Source organism: Trifolium pratense, linkage group LG6 (genome assembly GCF_020283565.1).
Source record: "Trifolium pratense cultivar HEN17-A07 linkage group LG6, ARS_RC_1.1, whole genome shotgun sequence".
NCBI lineage: Eukaryota > Viridiplantae > Streptophyta > Magnoliopsida > Fabales > Fabaceae > Trifolium > Trifolium pratense.
In genome coordinates, this window is record NC_060064.1 from 45,534,730 (window position 1) to 45,553,060 (window position 18,331).

Here is an 18,331-nt window from a genome sequence, read left to right on the forward strand (position 1 = left end):
AGCATGTCACCTCCTTGAATAAAACTGATAACTAACTATTTGATGTTATGCTAGTGTTTCTATTTTAATTGGGTTCATTCATATATTTTCTATATTTTTAACTTGTTTCACTCATGTTTGATTTTGTTTCAACAATAATGTGGCTCTAAATTCTCCGTCTCGCCGAATTGATGTCACCATCCAACAATGTCGTCTCGGCGCCAAATCGACGGTGTTGCAACTTCATAGTGCAGGACTACATGTGAATATGACAAATCGGAGTGATCAAATATATACAACAAAGTTAAAGCGCGAAGAGGAAAAAATGGATTGATAAACTCGCCTCAAATGAAAAGAAAGGCTTGCCAGAATCTTTATTGGCAACCAATCATGAGCTCTGACCACAAGGCTCATTGTTTTAATATGTCAGTGTTAATTTATATAAAAATTAGCTACATATCACGTGTATAATCAAAGATGTTGGTATTAATTCATATAAAGGTTAACCACGTGATGATTATATCCGAAAATTATATTCAAAGGCAAGTGCCATAAAACATATATAGAAAACTCCAAGTGCGCCGTAAAAAGCCCTGAATATCATCTATGAAATACAATATAGAAAACTCCAGGTGTGCCGTAAAAAGCCTCGGCCATCATCTATGAAATACAACATAAAAACTCCAGGTGCACCGTGAAAAGCCCTAACCATCATCTATGAAATACAACATAAGGTGCGCCGTAAAAACCCCGGGCCATCATCTATGAAATACAACATAGAAAACTCCAGGTGTGCCGTAAAAAGCCCTGACCATCATCTATGAAATACAACATAGAAAACTCCAGGTGCGCCGTAAAAAGCCTTGGCCATCATCTATGAAAGAAAACATAGAAAACTCCATGTGTAGCCGAAGGCGCTATGGCTATCATCTATGAAAGAAAACATAGAAAACTCCATGTGTCGCCGAAGGACCATGGCCATCATCTATGAAAAAGTAAAAAGGAAAAGTTCCATGTGTCATGAAAGCAATCTCTATGAGAAAATGAAATGGGTAAATCCACAATACGTTAAAATCATTAATGGATGGTTCTATAGAAATAGAAAAGCAGGAAGTTACTAGCTACAAAGTTTCAACTGATCCTCAACAAAGGAAAGTAAAGGCGAATCGTCATGAGATCACTGATAACGCCAATTGGAAAAATCTTCATACGACAAAGAAGGGAGAAGGCGGATCAAAGGAAGGGCAAGTCATAACAACGCCAAATCATTTACAATCGCCAAAAAAACAACAAGTATAAAGTTTTTTATAAATGAAATATGATTATATTTAAAGAACTAAAGATATTGCAGGTGCAACGTTAAAAATAAAAATTTCTGAGGCGAAGTAAGCAAAATGTTCAATGATCATACCATGAATGCAACAAAAATATCTAAAGGCCACAAAAGGGCATACGACACATTCAGGAAAAGTAAAAGAACACATGATACAAGACGTCGACAAAGATCAAAATCATTGCCCTTCAAGAAGAATGGAATCAGCTTGCCATCCACTATCAAATTCAAGGCATATGGAAAAGGCGAGGCGAATCGCGAAAGACGAAGAGGCGAGATTGGTGACAACGCCAACTTGAAAATGCAAATAAAGTGGAAAAGGCGGAAGGGCGACTCGCCAACTCGCTCAAAATCGCCAAGAAACAACAGATACAGAGTTAAGAATAAAATTTCAAAGGCGAAATGAATAAAAGTACTTGATGGTTATATCATAAAGGCATACGAAAAATTCAAAGGCCTCAAAAGGGCATACTCAAAGCATCCAAGAGCCGCAGTAGGGTGTACAAATTATCTAAGAAATACAAACAGCAAAAAAAAGGGGACAAAGCAACAAGCAAACAAAGAGTATGAGTCAACGACAAAGAGGCGACATAGAACAACGCCGAGGCATAACAATCGCCATGTTGCTTCATTCAACGCACTCTCCTTCCTAAAGCCTCGTGCTTGGGGGGCTGTGTACTGGGTGACGATCCAAAGACTTTTTTCCTAGGCCCAATAGCAGCTGATCCATCAAATGCAAGCCCAAATGATTGGAAAAAAGGAATAGGCGGGAAAAAGACACCATGAACTCCATCTTCACAACATGGCCAACGAAGCTTCACTTCACCATCTCCATGATCTGCCCATGATCTCAGAATAACCGCCCACCAACCTTGCTTTTGAGAGAAGGTGGCGTGGTATTTTAGGAATTTTACTCATACATGTATATCTATAAATAGAAGTGAATCTTGAAGGAGAAGGACAACTCTTTCATTCTTGTAAAGAAAATCAATATTTTTACTCTGATCATACTTGTAAGCATTATCATTCTTGAATATCAATAATATAACCCCTTGAATGTTCACCGGAACACGTATAATGATACTTACATAAATATAATTAAACGTATAATAATATTTTTTAGGGTGCGTTTGATTCGTAAAACAACAAAGACTGGACAGAACAGTACAGTACAGAACAAGATAATACAGGACAGGACAAAACTGTACCAGAGAGATATAAGACGATAATATTTTTATACTCGAAAATAAAATGAGTATTTTCGTATTTTTTATAGTTGTACTGTGGACAAAAAGTTGTCCCGTGGTTCAGTGAAGGACAAAAATTCTTGCTTTTGTCCTGTCCCTTGTTACCTAATATGTCTAGTTCCATAACCAGTTTCAAATCAAACAGGGTGCAACAAAAGTTGTCTTGTCCAGTCCCCTGTTTTTTAGCAAATCAAACACACTCTTAGTGTTATGTATAGTAGTATACATAACACTAAAAAAAATATATATAGTGAAACATTAATTTGTTTTAATTTATTGGAGATTTTGAAAGAATAAAAAAAAATTGACTAGAAAGAATAATAAAATATGGTACTAAATAATTATTACACTTTAATAAGTTGGAAAAATTTAACAAACTTTCTCAATTAAAGAAAATACTTTGTTGACTACAGTTTTTTATTGCTCTATAAATTAAGATTGTTGTAAATCTTGTGGGTATTACGCATACAATAATGACAGCTCCAAATTCAACTACGTTAAAATTTTCAATACTCCTAATTATATTACTTGCATTTCAATCCAGTGCGGGTGAGGTAGTGGTGACGATTTTCAATACACTAGTGGTACCTCCACATCCCTCAAATATGACTGTTCATTGCAAATCACAAGATGATGATCTTGGATTTCACACACTACTATATACAGACTATTATGAGTTTTCATTCAAACCAAATTTCATTCGTACTACATTATTCTTTTGCAGCTTTACATGGCCTGGAAACCCCCATCGTCATTATCTTGACATTTACGATGCTCAGCATGACACATGCGAGAAATGCACTTGGAATATAAACCTGAATGGAGGTTGTCTGAACGACCATAAGTGTGGCCCTTGGAAAAGTATCGATCTAATGGATGCCGACCCTCCAACCATTTAAATTATTTAATTACATATGTATCAATGTTAAAGTCGTATCTAAGTGCTATGATTTAGCCTTGTAACCATTGGGTACTTATTTAAATTGTAGCAAAAATGGTTGTAAAATGGTCATTATTGTCAGCGTAATAAAATACTTCCCCTTAAAAATACTTATTTTCTGTCAAATAAATATTTGGTGTTTCATTTAAATATATCTCCATTTGTTCAAAATAAAGTATTCAACAATTAAACATAAGAATGTCCGATAAGTCCTAGCCCAATTGGCAAAAGTGCCAAAATTGTTAGGCCGGACATCGTGACCCGGGTTCGAACTCGAGATCTCACAATTATATGTGAGTTTAATTTCAGTGAATTACCACTCCATCTAATACCAAAAAAATTAAAATAAGAAAGGGGCATATGTCTCCACCAGCGATATTATAAAAAGAAGGTCTACTAATGAAGGCACAGTGATATAATTATGTTTAATATTAAATTTTATTAAAACTTAGTGGGTTGTTTAGAAATATAAAACATATTAGTTTATTGATAAAAAAAAAAATAGTTTACATAGTAGATTTGTATATATTTTAAGCACAATTAATTTAGATTTGTATATATTTGATAAAAAAATAATATTAGTGGGTTGTCAAAAAGTATAAAATCTCGGTAGCCCTGCTATTTCTATAAGTTGGAGGTACAACCTCTGATGTGTTGGTCCAGTATGGCGAGATGAGGATGTGATGTCTGAACTTTTAGGTTCTGGTTGAGTGGTTTCTCTTAGGGTACTCGCCCATAGTTGGTTTCTCATCTCTCTTTTTGGTGGCTGCACTAAGTGGTTGTGGTGATGACTAGTTTTTGTGAGTTCTTTTATGTTATTTTTATTTTTATCTTTTTTCCTTTTTTCTTTGAGTTCTCGTACTCTTGATTTATACTTTGATTTCTTTTATCTGTTATGGGTCTGTTTGGTAAAAATAAGCTATAAGCTAGCTGATAGCTGATAGCTGAAAAGCTAGCTTATAGCTGATAGCTGAAAAGCTAGCTTATTGAAATTAAAGTGTTTGGTAAAATTAGCTTTTAAAGTGGTTATTAAATATAAAATTACATAATTGATAGTGGGTAGTTTATTTTTTAGAGTGGATAGTTATTAAATTAAAGGGTAAAAATGGAATAAAGTGTAAAAAGCTATAAGCTATAAGCTCAAATGCTATTTGAAATAGCATCTGAAAAAAAGCTATAAGCTAGTACAAAAAGCTTGTTACCAAACACCTCTAATTTTTTGAAACAAGCTTATAAGCTCATATAATAAGCTATAAGCTAGCTTATTTGTGTTACCAAACAGAGCCTATGGGTCTGTTTGGTAAAAATAAGCTATAAGCTAGCTGATAGCTGATAAGCTAGCTGATAGCTGAAAAGCTAGCTTATAGCAGATAGCTGAAAAGCTAGCTTATTGAAATTAAAGTGTTTGGTAAAATTAGCTTTTAAAGTGGTTATTAAATATAAAATTACATAATTGATAGTGGGTAGTTTATTTTTTAGAGTGGGTAGTTATTAAATTAAAGGGTAAAAATGGAATAAAGTGTAAAAAGCTATAAGCTATAAGCTCAAATGCTACTTGAAATAGCATCTGAAAAAAAGCTATAAGCTAGTACAAAAAGCTTGCTACCAAACACCTCTAATTTTTTGAAACAAGCTTATAAGCTCATATAATAAGCTATAAGCTAGCTTATTTGTGCTACCAAACAGAGCCTATATCTATATATCTATACATATTTTCCATTAAAAAAAATAGCCTAGGTATAAAGTGTAAAAAAAAACTACATTATATAGAGTTGTTTTTTATTTTTATTTTTTATTTTTAAGTACTACGTTTTCACTAGCAAGACATCTACTTCTAATCTACTTCTCTAATATATTAAAATCGATTACCACCAAATTTACTAATTTATCCTTATTAGTTTTAACCACGTTGCAACTTTTGTATCCTTCATTAAAAACAAATATATAGAAAGAATATAGATAAATATAATAACAATATGATAAAGTTAAAACTAGGAACAAAACATAACAATCTATACGCATAAAAATAGCAACAAAACATATTAATACGAACAAGTTTACTACTAACCAATAATATTAATATAATAAAGTTAATTAGTATCAAACATACTAAATTATCCTATATATTCCTAATAAATTTTCTAATTTTTGATTAAAAATATACACGAGAACGTTATTTGTCACTGAAATATAAAAAATTGAATAAATAAGTTTACAATAAAAAACACAATAATTTCACTTATATTTTAACAATATTATATAATTTTTTTTAAGTATTTTTAATTCTAAATCAATTTTCTTAAATATCAAATAAAATTCAATGACCCATTTAAACTAGTTCTTCCTAATGATAGAATCATTAATAAATGTATTAAGTATATTGGTGTGTAACATTTGTACCTTTGTCTAGGCAATTTATGATTTGACCTTATTAGTATAAATTTCGCATAAAAATCTTGCTTGTAATATGAGTTAATTATGTTTTCCTATAGACACTCTTAAATTTAATGTAGATTACACACATAGTAAAAGAAGTGATTTCTCATATTGTGGCAGATTGTTTAGAGACTTTCGGCGATTTTATTGACGAAGATTATGGAGAATTTTTTTCACTCAAAATGGTTATTTAATAAATTTTAGCGGCCCATATAAAATTGAAAACCCTAAAATTAACTTTTCTTTTCCCTACTTTTTATCTAACGACTAATTAACAAACAGTAATCTTTTAGTCTTTACAAAACGAAAAAGAACAAATTTTTCTTTCCCCAATTTCCCAAAAGGTAATGACAACCTGATATACACACCTCGCTATATCAATTTTCCTTTCTTAGCTTTTCTGATGCTACTATGCTTTCATTACTTCATTTCAAATCCCTAAATTTGTAAGCACTGTTTCTGTTCTTCATTCATTATTCATTGTTATTTATAGAGAGATAGATATTACTCCCTCCGTCCCAAAAAGAATGACTCATTTTGAATATATGCACTATTCATATATATTGTTTTGACCATATTTTTTTACTAATAAATAAAAATAAATATTAACATATAAGATGTTGTTAGATTCGTCTCGATGAGTATTTTCAAAATATCAATTTTTTATAATTTTTACTATTATACAATTAAAGATATTAGTCGTCAAAGTTATGCATTGGCATGCGTGTTTCGGTCAACTGGGTCATTCTTTTTGGGACGGAGGGAGTAGGTACTATTTCATTTTAAATTTTCTGTTCTGTCCTTTTTTCAATTGGTTGTGGTTGTTAAAAAGGAAAAGTTAGTTAAAACCAATTAAACGAATCTTAACCAATTAACTAATTTTTTCTTTGTGTTGTTTTGCATTAATTTGTGCTTTTTTCTGAAGAGTATTTTCTGTTGTTTGATTTGTTTAGTACTTTGGAAAATACAGGTAAATTAGTTCCTACATATTACATAGATAAAATAAAGGTAAATAATGTTGAATTCTATTGTTTAAAATTGTCTATATAGCCTAAAGTAGTAGTATAGTAGTTGTTAGAAATAATATAAAACCATTGATTTGATGTGGCTCTATCCAAACAGCTTAAGTTTTTGGGATAATCGGTTATTTGAGATGGTATCAGAGCATCTCCACGATCCGCTGGGCCGTCTGCAATCCTCACCTTATAAGCCAGTTTTGTGAGGTTGAGTTAGACCTAATACTCAATTCTAAGAGTAGTAGAATAGTTCACCATCATAGGAGTGTATTATAGTTAGGTGACAATTAATTGAGATAGAGAAATATTTAAAATGAATAATGATACACTTATAATTGATGAAAACATAACATAGTATTGTTGGATGGTTCGCTATTTTAGTGTGTGGTCCAGGAGGCTGGCTGGCTGCCCTTTAACTGTTGTTTCTCTGTGCAGAGCGGTCATTTTGGGTTGTCTATCTTTGATTGGTTTTGTTTTTGTCTGGTTGGCATTGGTCCCTCCGCATTGATGTTCATCCGCTTTTTATTGGTTAGTTTTTCCTTTTGTTACTCTTTCTTCTTTGTTGGTTTGATATGTTGGTCAATATTGTGTCTCGTAAGTTTCTCGATGTAGTGTTTAAGATGATTGGTTTTGCCATATTTAATTTATAACATTTTTTTTTTGGTTTTTCACCACCAGTTGAATCTGGTTCGAGGGTCAGTTCTGACATCAAGTGGTTCTAGCCCCCTCCCGATCGCAGTTGCGGGGGATCGAACCGCGATCCTCCCTACCAAGTTCAGCGCCAATCACCGCTGAACCACTTTGATGTACATTTGAGCTGACATAAATTCTGTGATCATGACTCATGAGAATATTGACACCATTACAACTGACACTGAGAAAATTAATTGCAAAAGGAGAAGTATAATAAGCAGAAGCCAACTGCCCAAGTCAGTCAATAGTGGCCAATATGACTTAGTCATGTTTCTGATTTTTCCAATTCTTCATTGATATCTATTCATTGTAGGGACGTACAAAATTTCTTTGCATATAAACTTCACAATTGGAAGAGTAGAGTTATGAAACCTATCATATACTCATTTTACATTTTTTCAGTAATCCTCTTCCAATAAGCTCTCAAGGAGAGTTTTCCGCCCATTTGGAACCCGCAAGGTTCGAGGGATTAGTGTCTGAAGTTGCGCGCAGAGGATACCAGGTTTACGCCAAAAAAAATAAACTCAACAATATCATATATTTACTGATTTGTCTTGTTCATCATGCAAACCTATCTTCAATTCTTGGCATCAGTTTTGGTGTTCCTCTTTGTTCCAGTTTTATCCCAACTTGACCAGCTCATGTATGCAGGATTCAAGGATGTTGGTCCCAACAATCTAACCTTGGATGGAACTGCAGTGATAGAGAAAAATGGAATAATAAGATTAACAAATGAAACAAACAGAATAATGAGTCACGCTTTTTACTCTTCACCTTTTCAGCTAAAGAACTCAACAACTGGTAAAGCTTTTTCCTTTTCTTCATCTTTTGCTTTTGCTGTTGTTTCTGAGTTTCCTAAATTTGGTGGTCATGGCATGGCTTTCACAATAGCACCTTCTAAGCATCTCAAAGGTTTACCTATTCAGTATCTTGGTCTTCTCAATTCAAGTAGTGTTGGTAATTTCTCTAACCATCTTTTTGCTGTTGAGTTGGACACTGCCAAAGACTTAGATTTTGGTGATATCAATGATAACCATGTTGGAATAGACATCAATACTTTGAAGTCAAATGCATCTGTTACTGCTGGTTATTACACTACTGATTCAACCAAACAAGATATTAATATCAAAAGTGGAAAACCAATTCTTGTTTGGGTTGATTATGATTCTTCAGTGAATCTTGTTAGTGTTACACTTTCTCCAACTTCAATTAAACCTAAAACACCAATCTTGTCCTTACATATGGATCTATCACCTATTCTTCTTGATAATATGTATGTTGGATTCTCTGCATCGACCGGTATGCTTGCTAGCTCTCATTACTTATTGGGTTGGAGCTTTAAAATCAACGGTCCAGCCCCACGTCTTGATTTGTCTTCACTACCTCAACCTCCGCAACCAAAGAAGAAGCACATGTCTTTGATATTCATAACTGGTATTTCACTTACAGCTTCTGTTATTGTATTGTGTTTTGTTGTATTTGGTATTTACCTTTTCAGAAAAATCAAGAATGCTGATGTAATAGAAGCATGGGAGCTTCAAATTGGACCACATAGATACTCTTATCAAGAGCTCAAGAAAGCTACAAAAGGTTTCAAGGAGAAAGAGCTACTTGGACAGGGTGGTTTCGGAAGAGTTTATAAAGGGACGTTGCCGAAATCAAAGATCCAAGTAGCTGTTAAGAGAGTTTCACATGAATCAAAACAAGGGCTGAGAGAATTTGTGTCTGAAATCTCAAGCTTAGGACGGCTTTGCCACCGGAATTTGGTTCAGTTACTCGGTTGGTGTCGCCGCAGAGGCGACCTTTTACTTGTTTACGATTTCATGGCTAATGGAAGCTTAGACAAGTACTTGTTTGATGATGCAGAAATTGTGCTAAGTTGGGAGCAAAGGTTTAAAATAATAAAGGATGTTGCTTCAGGTCTTTCATTTCTGCATGAAGGCTATGAACAAGTGGTAATACACAGAGATGTTAAGGCTAGTAATGTCTTGTTGGATTTTGAACTCAATGGAAAATTAGGTGATTTTGGTTTAGCAAGGTTGTATGAACATGGTGCTAATCCCGGCACAACGAGAGTGGTGGGAACATTAGGCTATTTGGCGCCGGAGTTGCCTAGAACAGGAAAGGCATCTACGAGCTCCGACGTTTTTGCATTTGGTGCACTTCTGCTCGAGGTTGCTTGCGGAAGAAGGCCTATTGAGCCAAAGGCCTTAGAACAAGAGTTGGTGTTGGTTGAATGGGTGTGGGAAAAGTATAAACAAGGAATGTTACTTGAAGTAGTGGATCCTAAATTAAATGGTAGTTTTGATGAATGTGAGGTTATAATGGTGTTGAAATTGGGGATGATTTGTTCAAATGATATGCCAACTATAAGGCCTAGCATGAGACAAGTAGTAATGATTTTGGATGGAGAAGTTGAGTTGCCAAATGAATTAAGAAAGCCAGGAATTATTGATTCACAAGAGGGGTTTGATGAATTCTTGCATTCTATTGGAACTTCTTCATTTGATAAGACAAGTTCAAGCTCATATCTTGGAAATAGAGATGTGAATACTAATACTAGTTCTATCTCTTTTGCTAATTCACCTTAATCACTTGTGGTATTATAAAATACTTGTGATTTGGTTACCATATTTAGTATTTAGGTGATCAATATAGAATAAAAATGTTTAGAAATTTTTTTAAAATATTATTAAATTACAAGTAAAATTATTGAAGTGTAATTTTTTTTCTACTTTGAAGCTTTTTGTTCTCTCTAATTTCATTAGTCTCTATACATAATGCTTCTTCAGCAACATTTACAAAGAGTACTTCTGTTCCCATTTTTTATATGCAACTCCATGCAAAAATGACTCATTAGTCATTGCACTTTTTGATAAAGTAGTACTATTTGAAATTGAGAAAGAATTAAATAAAATTTCAAATGACATTTCATGATTCATGTCTCAAATGACATTCATGATTCATGCCTCATGACTCATCAATCATCACACTACCATAATGATTGACTAATCACCAACCTAGACATATATATTATGTTCATAACTATATTTCAACACAAATTTAAATTTGAACACCTAAAAATTATGATCAAATACAATTAAACCATTCAAACAATTTATCAAACAAAATAGATAGTTTGTGGTGGGGGTATAAAAAATCCTCACCATTGTTTTTGGTTCCAATATATACAACTCAACCCAACCAATACATCCACAAGAGCATCCTCCACTTTCTCCAAATTGGAATAATGCAAAGTTTGCAACAATAACACAGTTGGTTTAGTCTCAAACTTTTGCTTCTCCAAATTCCTCTCAGCTTGCCACTTCAATGTATCATTTGCCAATGGTGCCAACCAATCCATCACCTCCTCAGCCGCGCCACGGCGTTCAGACATAGTCCATTTCTCTTGATTCTCCTCCTCATCCTCTGAGTTCTCCTCCAATTTCAACCACATTTTCCTCAATTTCCCTCCCAACTTCACCTTCAATCTCTCTGGTAACATCTCGTACAACAACTTCCGCGCGTCATCTCCTATCGCCGTAGAAGCATGCACAATCCTCTCGGTGAAAAGAATCACATTTGCATATCTTTGTGAAAGCCCTACTCCACCAACCGTTGTTGGTGGTGCCAACCTGAAAACACTATTATTCTTAGCCACAATCTTTCCTCCACCGCTGCAAGAACCCACCGCCGGCGCCAGAGAATGACCATGAGACTGAATCACACCCATTTTATTTATCTTCACACCAACATTATTCTTCTTTTTCTTTTCATCTTTATCAAATATACAACGGTTTATCTTATACAACTCCCTATGTTCAATTTTACAACAACGATTATGCATTTTCATTCGATAAAGACCTTTAACCTTAACACCATTGTTGTTGTTGTTGTTATTGTTGTTATTGTTACCAGAAATCAAAGATCCAAAAACAAAGCTGATTCTAGCATAAACAATGCAAATAATCTGAGCCAATAACCCAACAACTTTATCAACCGATAAATTCCAAAGCGAAATTTGTTTGAAATATTGAACTTGTCTTTTATGATAAACAATCTTATCATTGAAACATTCAACTTTTACCTTAAGACCATTATTAGCTCTCATTGTTCTCCATTTCTGAATCTTGTTCTCAGAAGCTTCCATTTCAGACAAAGATTCCATTGCATTATGAAGATTCCTCGTTGCAGAAACAAGTTTCTCCATTTTCTCAACTACTTTCTCAACATTCCTTGTTCCAAATTCAATTTTCTTTAAATCAACGCCACCGTTTTTCATCTCGGCGTAAACTGTTTCGAAATTACTCAAACCCTTATTCGAACAGCGTACGCCGAGACGTGAAACGGCCGCGGCAGCTAAGTTAAGATCTTGGAGACGTTCAGCGCAAGCAAGATTAAGGAGGAAACATTCATCGTTAGAATTAAGGTTAGCTACGCCTTTGGATTTGATGACGTGGCGACGGAGTCTGTGGATTTCAACGTCCGTTAATGATTTGTAAAGGGAGACGAGACGACACATCGTTTTAACGGCGTCAAAAGAGAGGATACCGAGGGTATTTTCTTTTTCTAACGGTGACGGTTCTTCAACGTGAAAAAATGTGAAACATAAAGATGACCCTTGACAACGAGCCATGGTGGTGGGGACCACGGCCGTGACGATGACGGGTCTTCTTTTTTGTCTCTTTCAAAAATTGATGGGTTTATTGATAAATTTTTTGTTTTAAAAGAAAAAAAAAAGTTGTTTTTTGTTTTTTTGGATTTAGGTGTTTTTTACCTAACTATTTTGCTTGATTTGGCAATGGGTGTGTTGGCTTTTTATGATGTTGAGAAGAGATGGTAAGGGCGTGGTGGCAAAGAATATTGGTTTGGATAATTTTATGGGTTTGTATGGACAGTGAGGATTTTTTTCATAAACAATTTTTTTTTGACTAAGTGAGGATTTTTTTCATAAACAATTGTTAACGCTTAAATTAACGAATCATATAGTTGTATCAATGTGTTAAAAATAGGCTGGTTGTATCAACTTTTTACTAAATGACATTTTACTGATTACCAGATATATAGAGCCTTATAACTTTTTTACTGTTATTTTTTTAAAATAAATATAGAGCCTAATAACTGTTTTAATCCAACATAAAAAAAAAACTGTTTTAATCCTTTAAGATATAATAATTTTATTAATTTTTTTTTGGTACAAATTGGCAAAACAAAAAAAGAAAAAGCTAAAGAAAATTATCTATAGAAACAAATCCCACTAGCATCAGCTAGAAGGCAAAGATTGTGACCAGCAGGCGGGTTGGCAATGGAAGGGAAGACTTCATTACTGTTAGCACCAAGCTTAGCAAAATAGTCGGCGCAGACGTTGCCCTCTCGGAAGGTATGGAGGATTAGGACCTGCCAATCTCTATTCAGGATGTCCTTGATGTTATTGGCTGCATAATGATGCCACACATCCACAGGTTCGGTAACAAAAGTAATCGCTGTTACAGAATCAGAATAGCACCACAAATCCTTAATATTTTAATCCCAGGCTAAAAGAAGACCTCTATAAATAGCCATAAGCTCCGCATGAAGGATGTTAGTGAATCCGATGTTACCAAAGAAACCCTGAATCCAAGCTCCATCTGCATTGCGAATCAATCCCCCAAAATTGGAAATACCAGGATTACCAATACTACATCCGTCCACATTCAAGATCATGCCAGTGCCGCCAAATGCATTCCACCTCATTAACTTCGGAAGCGTCGTCTCGTGCTGATTAAAGTCACAATTCTTAAGCAAAAGAGCATAGTCCACTATGCGCATTTTGAGAGAAAAATGTGGAACCAGATCATTGTCCAAGCAAAAAGCATTCCTGGCCCTCCAAATCCACCAAACTGCCGCCATGAACAGAAACAAATGGGAGCTGCGAAGTCTATACCGTAACCCTTCGTAAGAATCATCTCCTTGGAAGAAAATAATAATTTTATTTTTTACTATAATAAACTAATTTATATTTCTTACTTTTAAGACGAATATCAAATTTTAAGCCTAAATTGTTTTTTTTCTCTCTCAACGTGAATATTCTCTGCACGCAATTATAGATAGTAATTCCGCGAGTCTTGTTGCATGTCTAAACCAATGATCCAACCTAAAACTTTGGTTGAGTTGAAAGAGACTCACGTCATTGTTGAAATACAAAAGTAAATATATTTTTATCATCTCCATAAGGACTGATGCGATATTGATGCCGTTCAACAATTAATATAATTTTAAGTAAAGTGGTTGACAGAGTTTGTTTATGAGAAAGTACGAAAATATAGTGATGGTAAAGAAATAATGATTGAAATTACAGAGAGATAAGTTTGTTGGGATTTAGACATCGCTAACTCATTCATATGTATTCTCCTAATCAGTTATAAAGATTTTAGACATCTATCAATATTATCATGTATTGCTCGTCTCGAACGTTTCCGTGTCCAGATAACGTCGGGATATCTATTGTACCTATTAATCTCCGATGTTTCGGATCATCAATCAATACAATAGCATTAAGATCTGATACAAAAAGTGAGTATTAAATCTATGTCTGGAATTTAGGATTCAATAGATGTTATCCTAGTTCTTTGGGTTCAAAAAGTATATTTTGTCTATAACAAGTTAAACCCTAGAATTAAAACATGAAAATCAAGGACAACACCGATATTAATAGATAATATAAAATCATATATAAGACCATGATCATAAAGTATACATATTACTAGAGTTAGTTACATCTAATCCTAACAAAAGAGAGATTAGCTACTCATTTTCATGATAGCTTTACAAAAGATAAAGAAGAAAAGTGATGAACAAACATATCAATGATGATGTCTCAACTATTGTTGTGCATCCACCTTCAAATCCCCTTGAATCTACCTCATTGGGTCTCTCTGCTTCTGGTGGTGCTTTTGAGTGTTTAGAATGGAATCCAATCTGTTTTTTTTTTCTTTTTCAAAAGCTATTTATACAAGATCCGGAAATTCAAGCTGGCCCAGCCAGCTATAGCTCGCCCAGCTAGCTGCATCACTTCACAGTTGGGTTTGTTAACACGTGCCCGACTAGCCCTCTAAGTCACATCTGAGTTTTCTCTAGCTGGAGCCAGAAACTCCCTGCCATTTCTTGCCTGTCTTTGGCTTTCTCTAGCCCAACGAGCATCTAAAAGTTAACATTAATCTTCATCAAAAAATCAACTTTAATTACAAAAACTTGTCAAAATGATTGGGATTAAAGATAAACTAACCAAAATTAGATCAACACATATATATATACAAGTTCTTGGGGACTTATATACACAAATCTTGCAAAACAAGTCAACAAGTGCATAAAATATATATGTAAAATTACCACTTTTTCGCACTTATCAGTCATCTTATCTAAACGCTCTTGGGTAGCATAAGTTGTGTGCTTATTTAAAAAAAAAAAATTGTTTATGAAATTCCTTTGCATGTAAGATACAATATAAGTATATTTTTTTTAAGGAAGATACAATATAAGTATTAAAAAACCTTTTGAAAATACATTGAATTAAACAAACACAAACTGAAAATGGGATCAAGGGAAAGAAAGATCAATACATATGTCTATTTGGTAATATAAATAAGCTAGTTTATAGCTTATTAAATTAGCTATAAAATTGGTTGATAAAATAAAATGTTTTTGTTTTTGTGAATTTTTTTTTATGAACTTATAACATTTATTGAAATGTTATTTTAAGTAGTGTTTGACCTTTAACAAGATCTTTAACAATATTTCTATGGATCTTAATGTTTTTGTGGAAGATATAAAGATTTTGTCTTGAAGATGAAGTATCTATAAATTAAAGATTGAGCCTTGCTTATTATATGAATGGTCATTAGAGCCTTATCTATGTTTGCGGCGGTAATTTATTTAAGCTGCATTTTCCTCTATTTGCTCGAAGTTGCTCTGCTGCTGCGTTTTTTTTTCCTTTCTGGCTATGGCAAGGTCCAATGTTTTTTGGCCTTTGTTTGTATGGCATTTCGGTTTTGTTTTAAGTAGCTATTGTTGTGACTTTGTTGAATCATCATCATAAAACATAATGTAGACATCGATAACACTATCATGTGCAACTGCAACTGCAGTAGTGTCTTTATCATTTTTCTTTTCACTACCTCCATCTCTTTTCCTCGATTGATTTCTCTTGAGTAACCTATAATTTCTTTTCATGAGTTTCACGCCGCCAATGAAAGCATGTAATTTCTTTTCAAGTTCTTAGACTTGCTTCTTGACTTACTGTGACTCTCAGATTTGTCACGTTTGCGAAATTTTCTAGTTTAACTTCTCCCCCATGACGCTGTAACAAAAGCTTCTAACTGAGTAGGAGTACCAATCAAACCATTGTCCTTTCTTTGATCTTCTTTGTTAAGCATGCGCTCTTTAACCGTTGACTTTACTAGCTTCCCATTTGGAACTGAGTTTGTTAGTGTCACAACAAGAATTTCTTAGTTATCGGGCAAGGAATTAAGCAATAATAAAGCTTGCAATTCATCATCTAGTTTAATATTATTAGCTGTCAACTAATTCACAGTATTTTGAAACACACTCATATGCTCTGCCATTGACTCTCCGTCTTTGTATTTCATATTAACCAGCATTCTGATCAATCATGCTTTATTTTGCATGTACATATCCACTCATACAACTCCTTTAATTTATTCCAAATTCTCCTTCAACAGGAGGATACACAAGTCCAACTACTGTCTTATAATAACTGGCTTTCTGTTCATCTTCTTTGATCAACATCAAAATTATCTTCAGTTGAACCAAAATGGGTTTATGAAAAATAGACTTTGATTTTTTTTTTATAGTTTTGGTAATAACAATATATTGTGAGAACAATGTGATGCTCTACTGTGTTTGTTCTTCTATGTAGCTTTTACTGATCATCTGAACATGATAACTCAACTTTGGAACATATAGTGTCATCACACTCTAGATACATTCATTCTTCTCTGTACACCACAGAAGATCAAGTAGTTCAAAGTCAACAATTCAGTCCATCGTCTAGACATATGTTGAAGACACTTCTTAATCTTCTAGGCCATTTTTCTGTATCTTTGCGAAGGAATTTTGAAGAATGATCAAACACAAGGAATGTTTATTATCAATAGTCATATAACGACAATTAGCTATAGTACAAGCATGTGATCCAATGACAGTGACATTTGCGCCAGTGATGAGAACTGATTTTATACATTAATTAACTCTTATATTTGGTTTCATAATCATCATTTTTTGTTTTTGAATGGATAGGTCTTAGATGCATTTTATAATTATGGATTTAATTTGGGCTTTATTACCAAACATTATTACTTTTTGAATTTTTACACATTTTGACCTTTCTGCTTTCGACAGCACATGTTTGGAGCTACAAATATTGAATTTTGATGTTATTTGTGCCGGTAGAAGTTTAAGAAAAATTACTACAATTTTATGTTTCACAAGCTTCATAATTTTTTTCTTAAATCTAGGTGAAACAGGCTGCCCAAAATTTTGAGTTACTGTCTCAAAAACCGAAGATAATTGATCATAACTCGCTCAAGCAATAGAAATTTTTTCCAACCACCACTATAATTACACCCTCACCCATAAAAATCACACAATATTTCAATTTTACCCTTAACTTTTTAACCATCACGGACAACACATGAGTTCACCTACGCATGACAACTTTTGCTACAAAGTTTTCACTTTTAGTGACAGTTTTGTCCGTCACTACAATTCAAATTTCCTAGAACTTAATTGGAAGACCTGAAATTTCAAAAAGAATGTGTTACGGTAAGTAACAAAAGTAATTTGTAAATTTTTCCGGTATAGATGAAAACGAGCTATAACTACGAATTTTTGAATTTTAGTGACGATTTTCGTCTGTCATTATAAGTAAAATTATTTGTATTTAAATAAAAGACCGGAAATTTAAAAGTGGGTTTACTTCTATGAATTAAACTTTTATTGATAGCTTTTGTGTGTCACTATAAGTCAAATTTCTTATATTTAAATAATGGCTTAATTGAATATTTGGTCCCTTATGTTTATTTTAGATTTCAATTTGGTCCCTTATGTTTAAAAAGTTTCAAGTTGGTCATTTTCGTCAAATTTTTGTTTAAATCATCGACTTGTCTAATGAGTTTGCGTACGTGAACCACTTAGGAGAGTACTATGTGAAAGTTTTAGGAGAAATTAACTCAAAATTTAACAAAAACTTTGAAAAATTTAACTCAAAATTTAACGAAAAGGACCAACTTATGTTGAGATCAATAACATAAGAGACCAACTTTAAAATTTTTAAACATAAGGGATCAAATTAAAACCTAAAATAAACATAAGGGACTAAATATGCAATTAAAGAAGGTGTTCCGGTAAGGAATATCTAATTGGACTAATTTGCAAAAAAAAAATCCAGTATATGTGAAAACGAGCAATATCTATGAATTTTGAACTTTCGGTGACAGTTTTTGTCTGTCACTACAAGTTGAATTATAAAACGGGTAGAATTATAAAAAAAATAAAAAAATTGATTTGTAAGAATAGACGTATAACTGAAAGGGTGGAACGAAAAAGTATCCAATTTTTATTCAAATGAGACTTATAATACCATTTTGAAAAGTGCGTAATTAGGGGAGTTGTGATTAATCATAACCAACTC

General features: G+C 33.4%; 3 protein-coding genes across 4 annotated transcripts; 1 reads left to right on the plus strand and 2 right to left on the minus strand.

Moving 5' to 3' along the window:
• The first annotated feature begins 7,714 nt into the window (after positions 1 to 7,714).
• LOC123889908 (L-type lectin-domain containing receptor kinase S.4-like) lies at positions 7,715 to 10,367 on the plus strand. Of its 2 annotated transcripts, XM_045939421.1 has the most exons (2): positions 7,717 to 8,146; positions 8,296 to 10,367. In XM_045939421.1, exon 2 carries the CDS (start codon positions 8,394 to 8,396, stop codon positions 10,233 to 10,235), a length of 1,842 nt encoding a protein of 613 aa, XP_045795377.1. In that variant the 5' UTR covers positions 7,717 to 8,146; positions 8,296 to 8,393; the 3' UTR covers positions 10,236 to 10,367. The 2 variants fall into 2 exon arrangements, with proteins under 2 accessions (XP_045795376.1, XP_045795377.1); XM_045939420.1 differs by having other exon boundaries at positions 7,715 to 10,367.
• A 440-nt stretch (positions 10,368 to 10,807) lies between these two features.
• On the minus strand, positions 10,808 to 12,280 carry LOC123892378. Its single transcript, XM_045942165.1, has one exon. The coding sequence runs from the start codon at positions 12,278 to 12,280 to the stop codon at positions 10,808 to 10,810; it is 1,473 nt and encodes a 490-aa protein (XP_045798121.1).
• Positions 12,281 to 12,879: 599 nt separating this feature from the next.
• LOC123892379 lies at positions 12,880 to 13,533 on the minus strand. The gene is made up of 2 exons (XM_045942166.1): positions 13,245 to 13,533; positions 12,880 to 13,127 (listed from the first exon to the last, which is right to left on the minus strand). The coding sequence occupies exons 1-2, from the start codon at positions 13,531 to 13,533 to the stop codon at positions 12,880 to 12,882; spliced, it is 537 nt and encodes a 178-aa protein (XP_045798122.1).
• Positions 13,534 to 18,331: the final 4,798 nt, after the last annotated feature.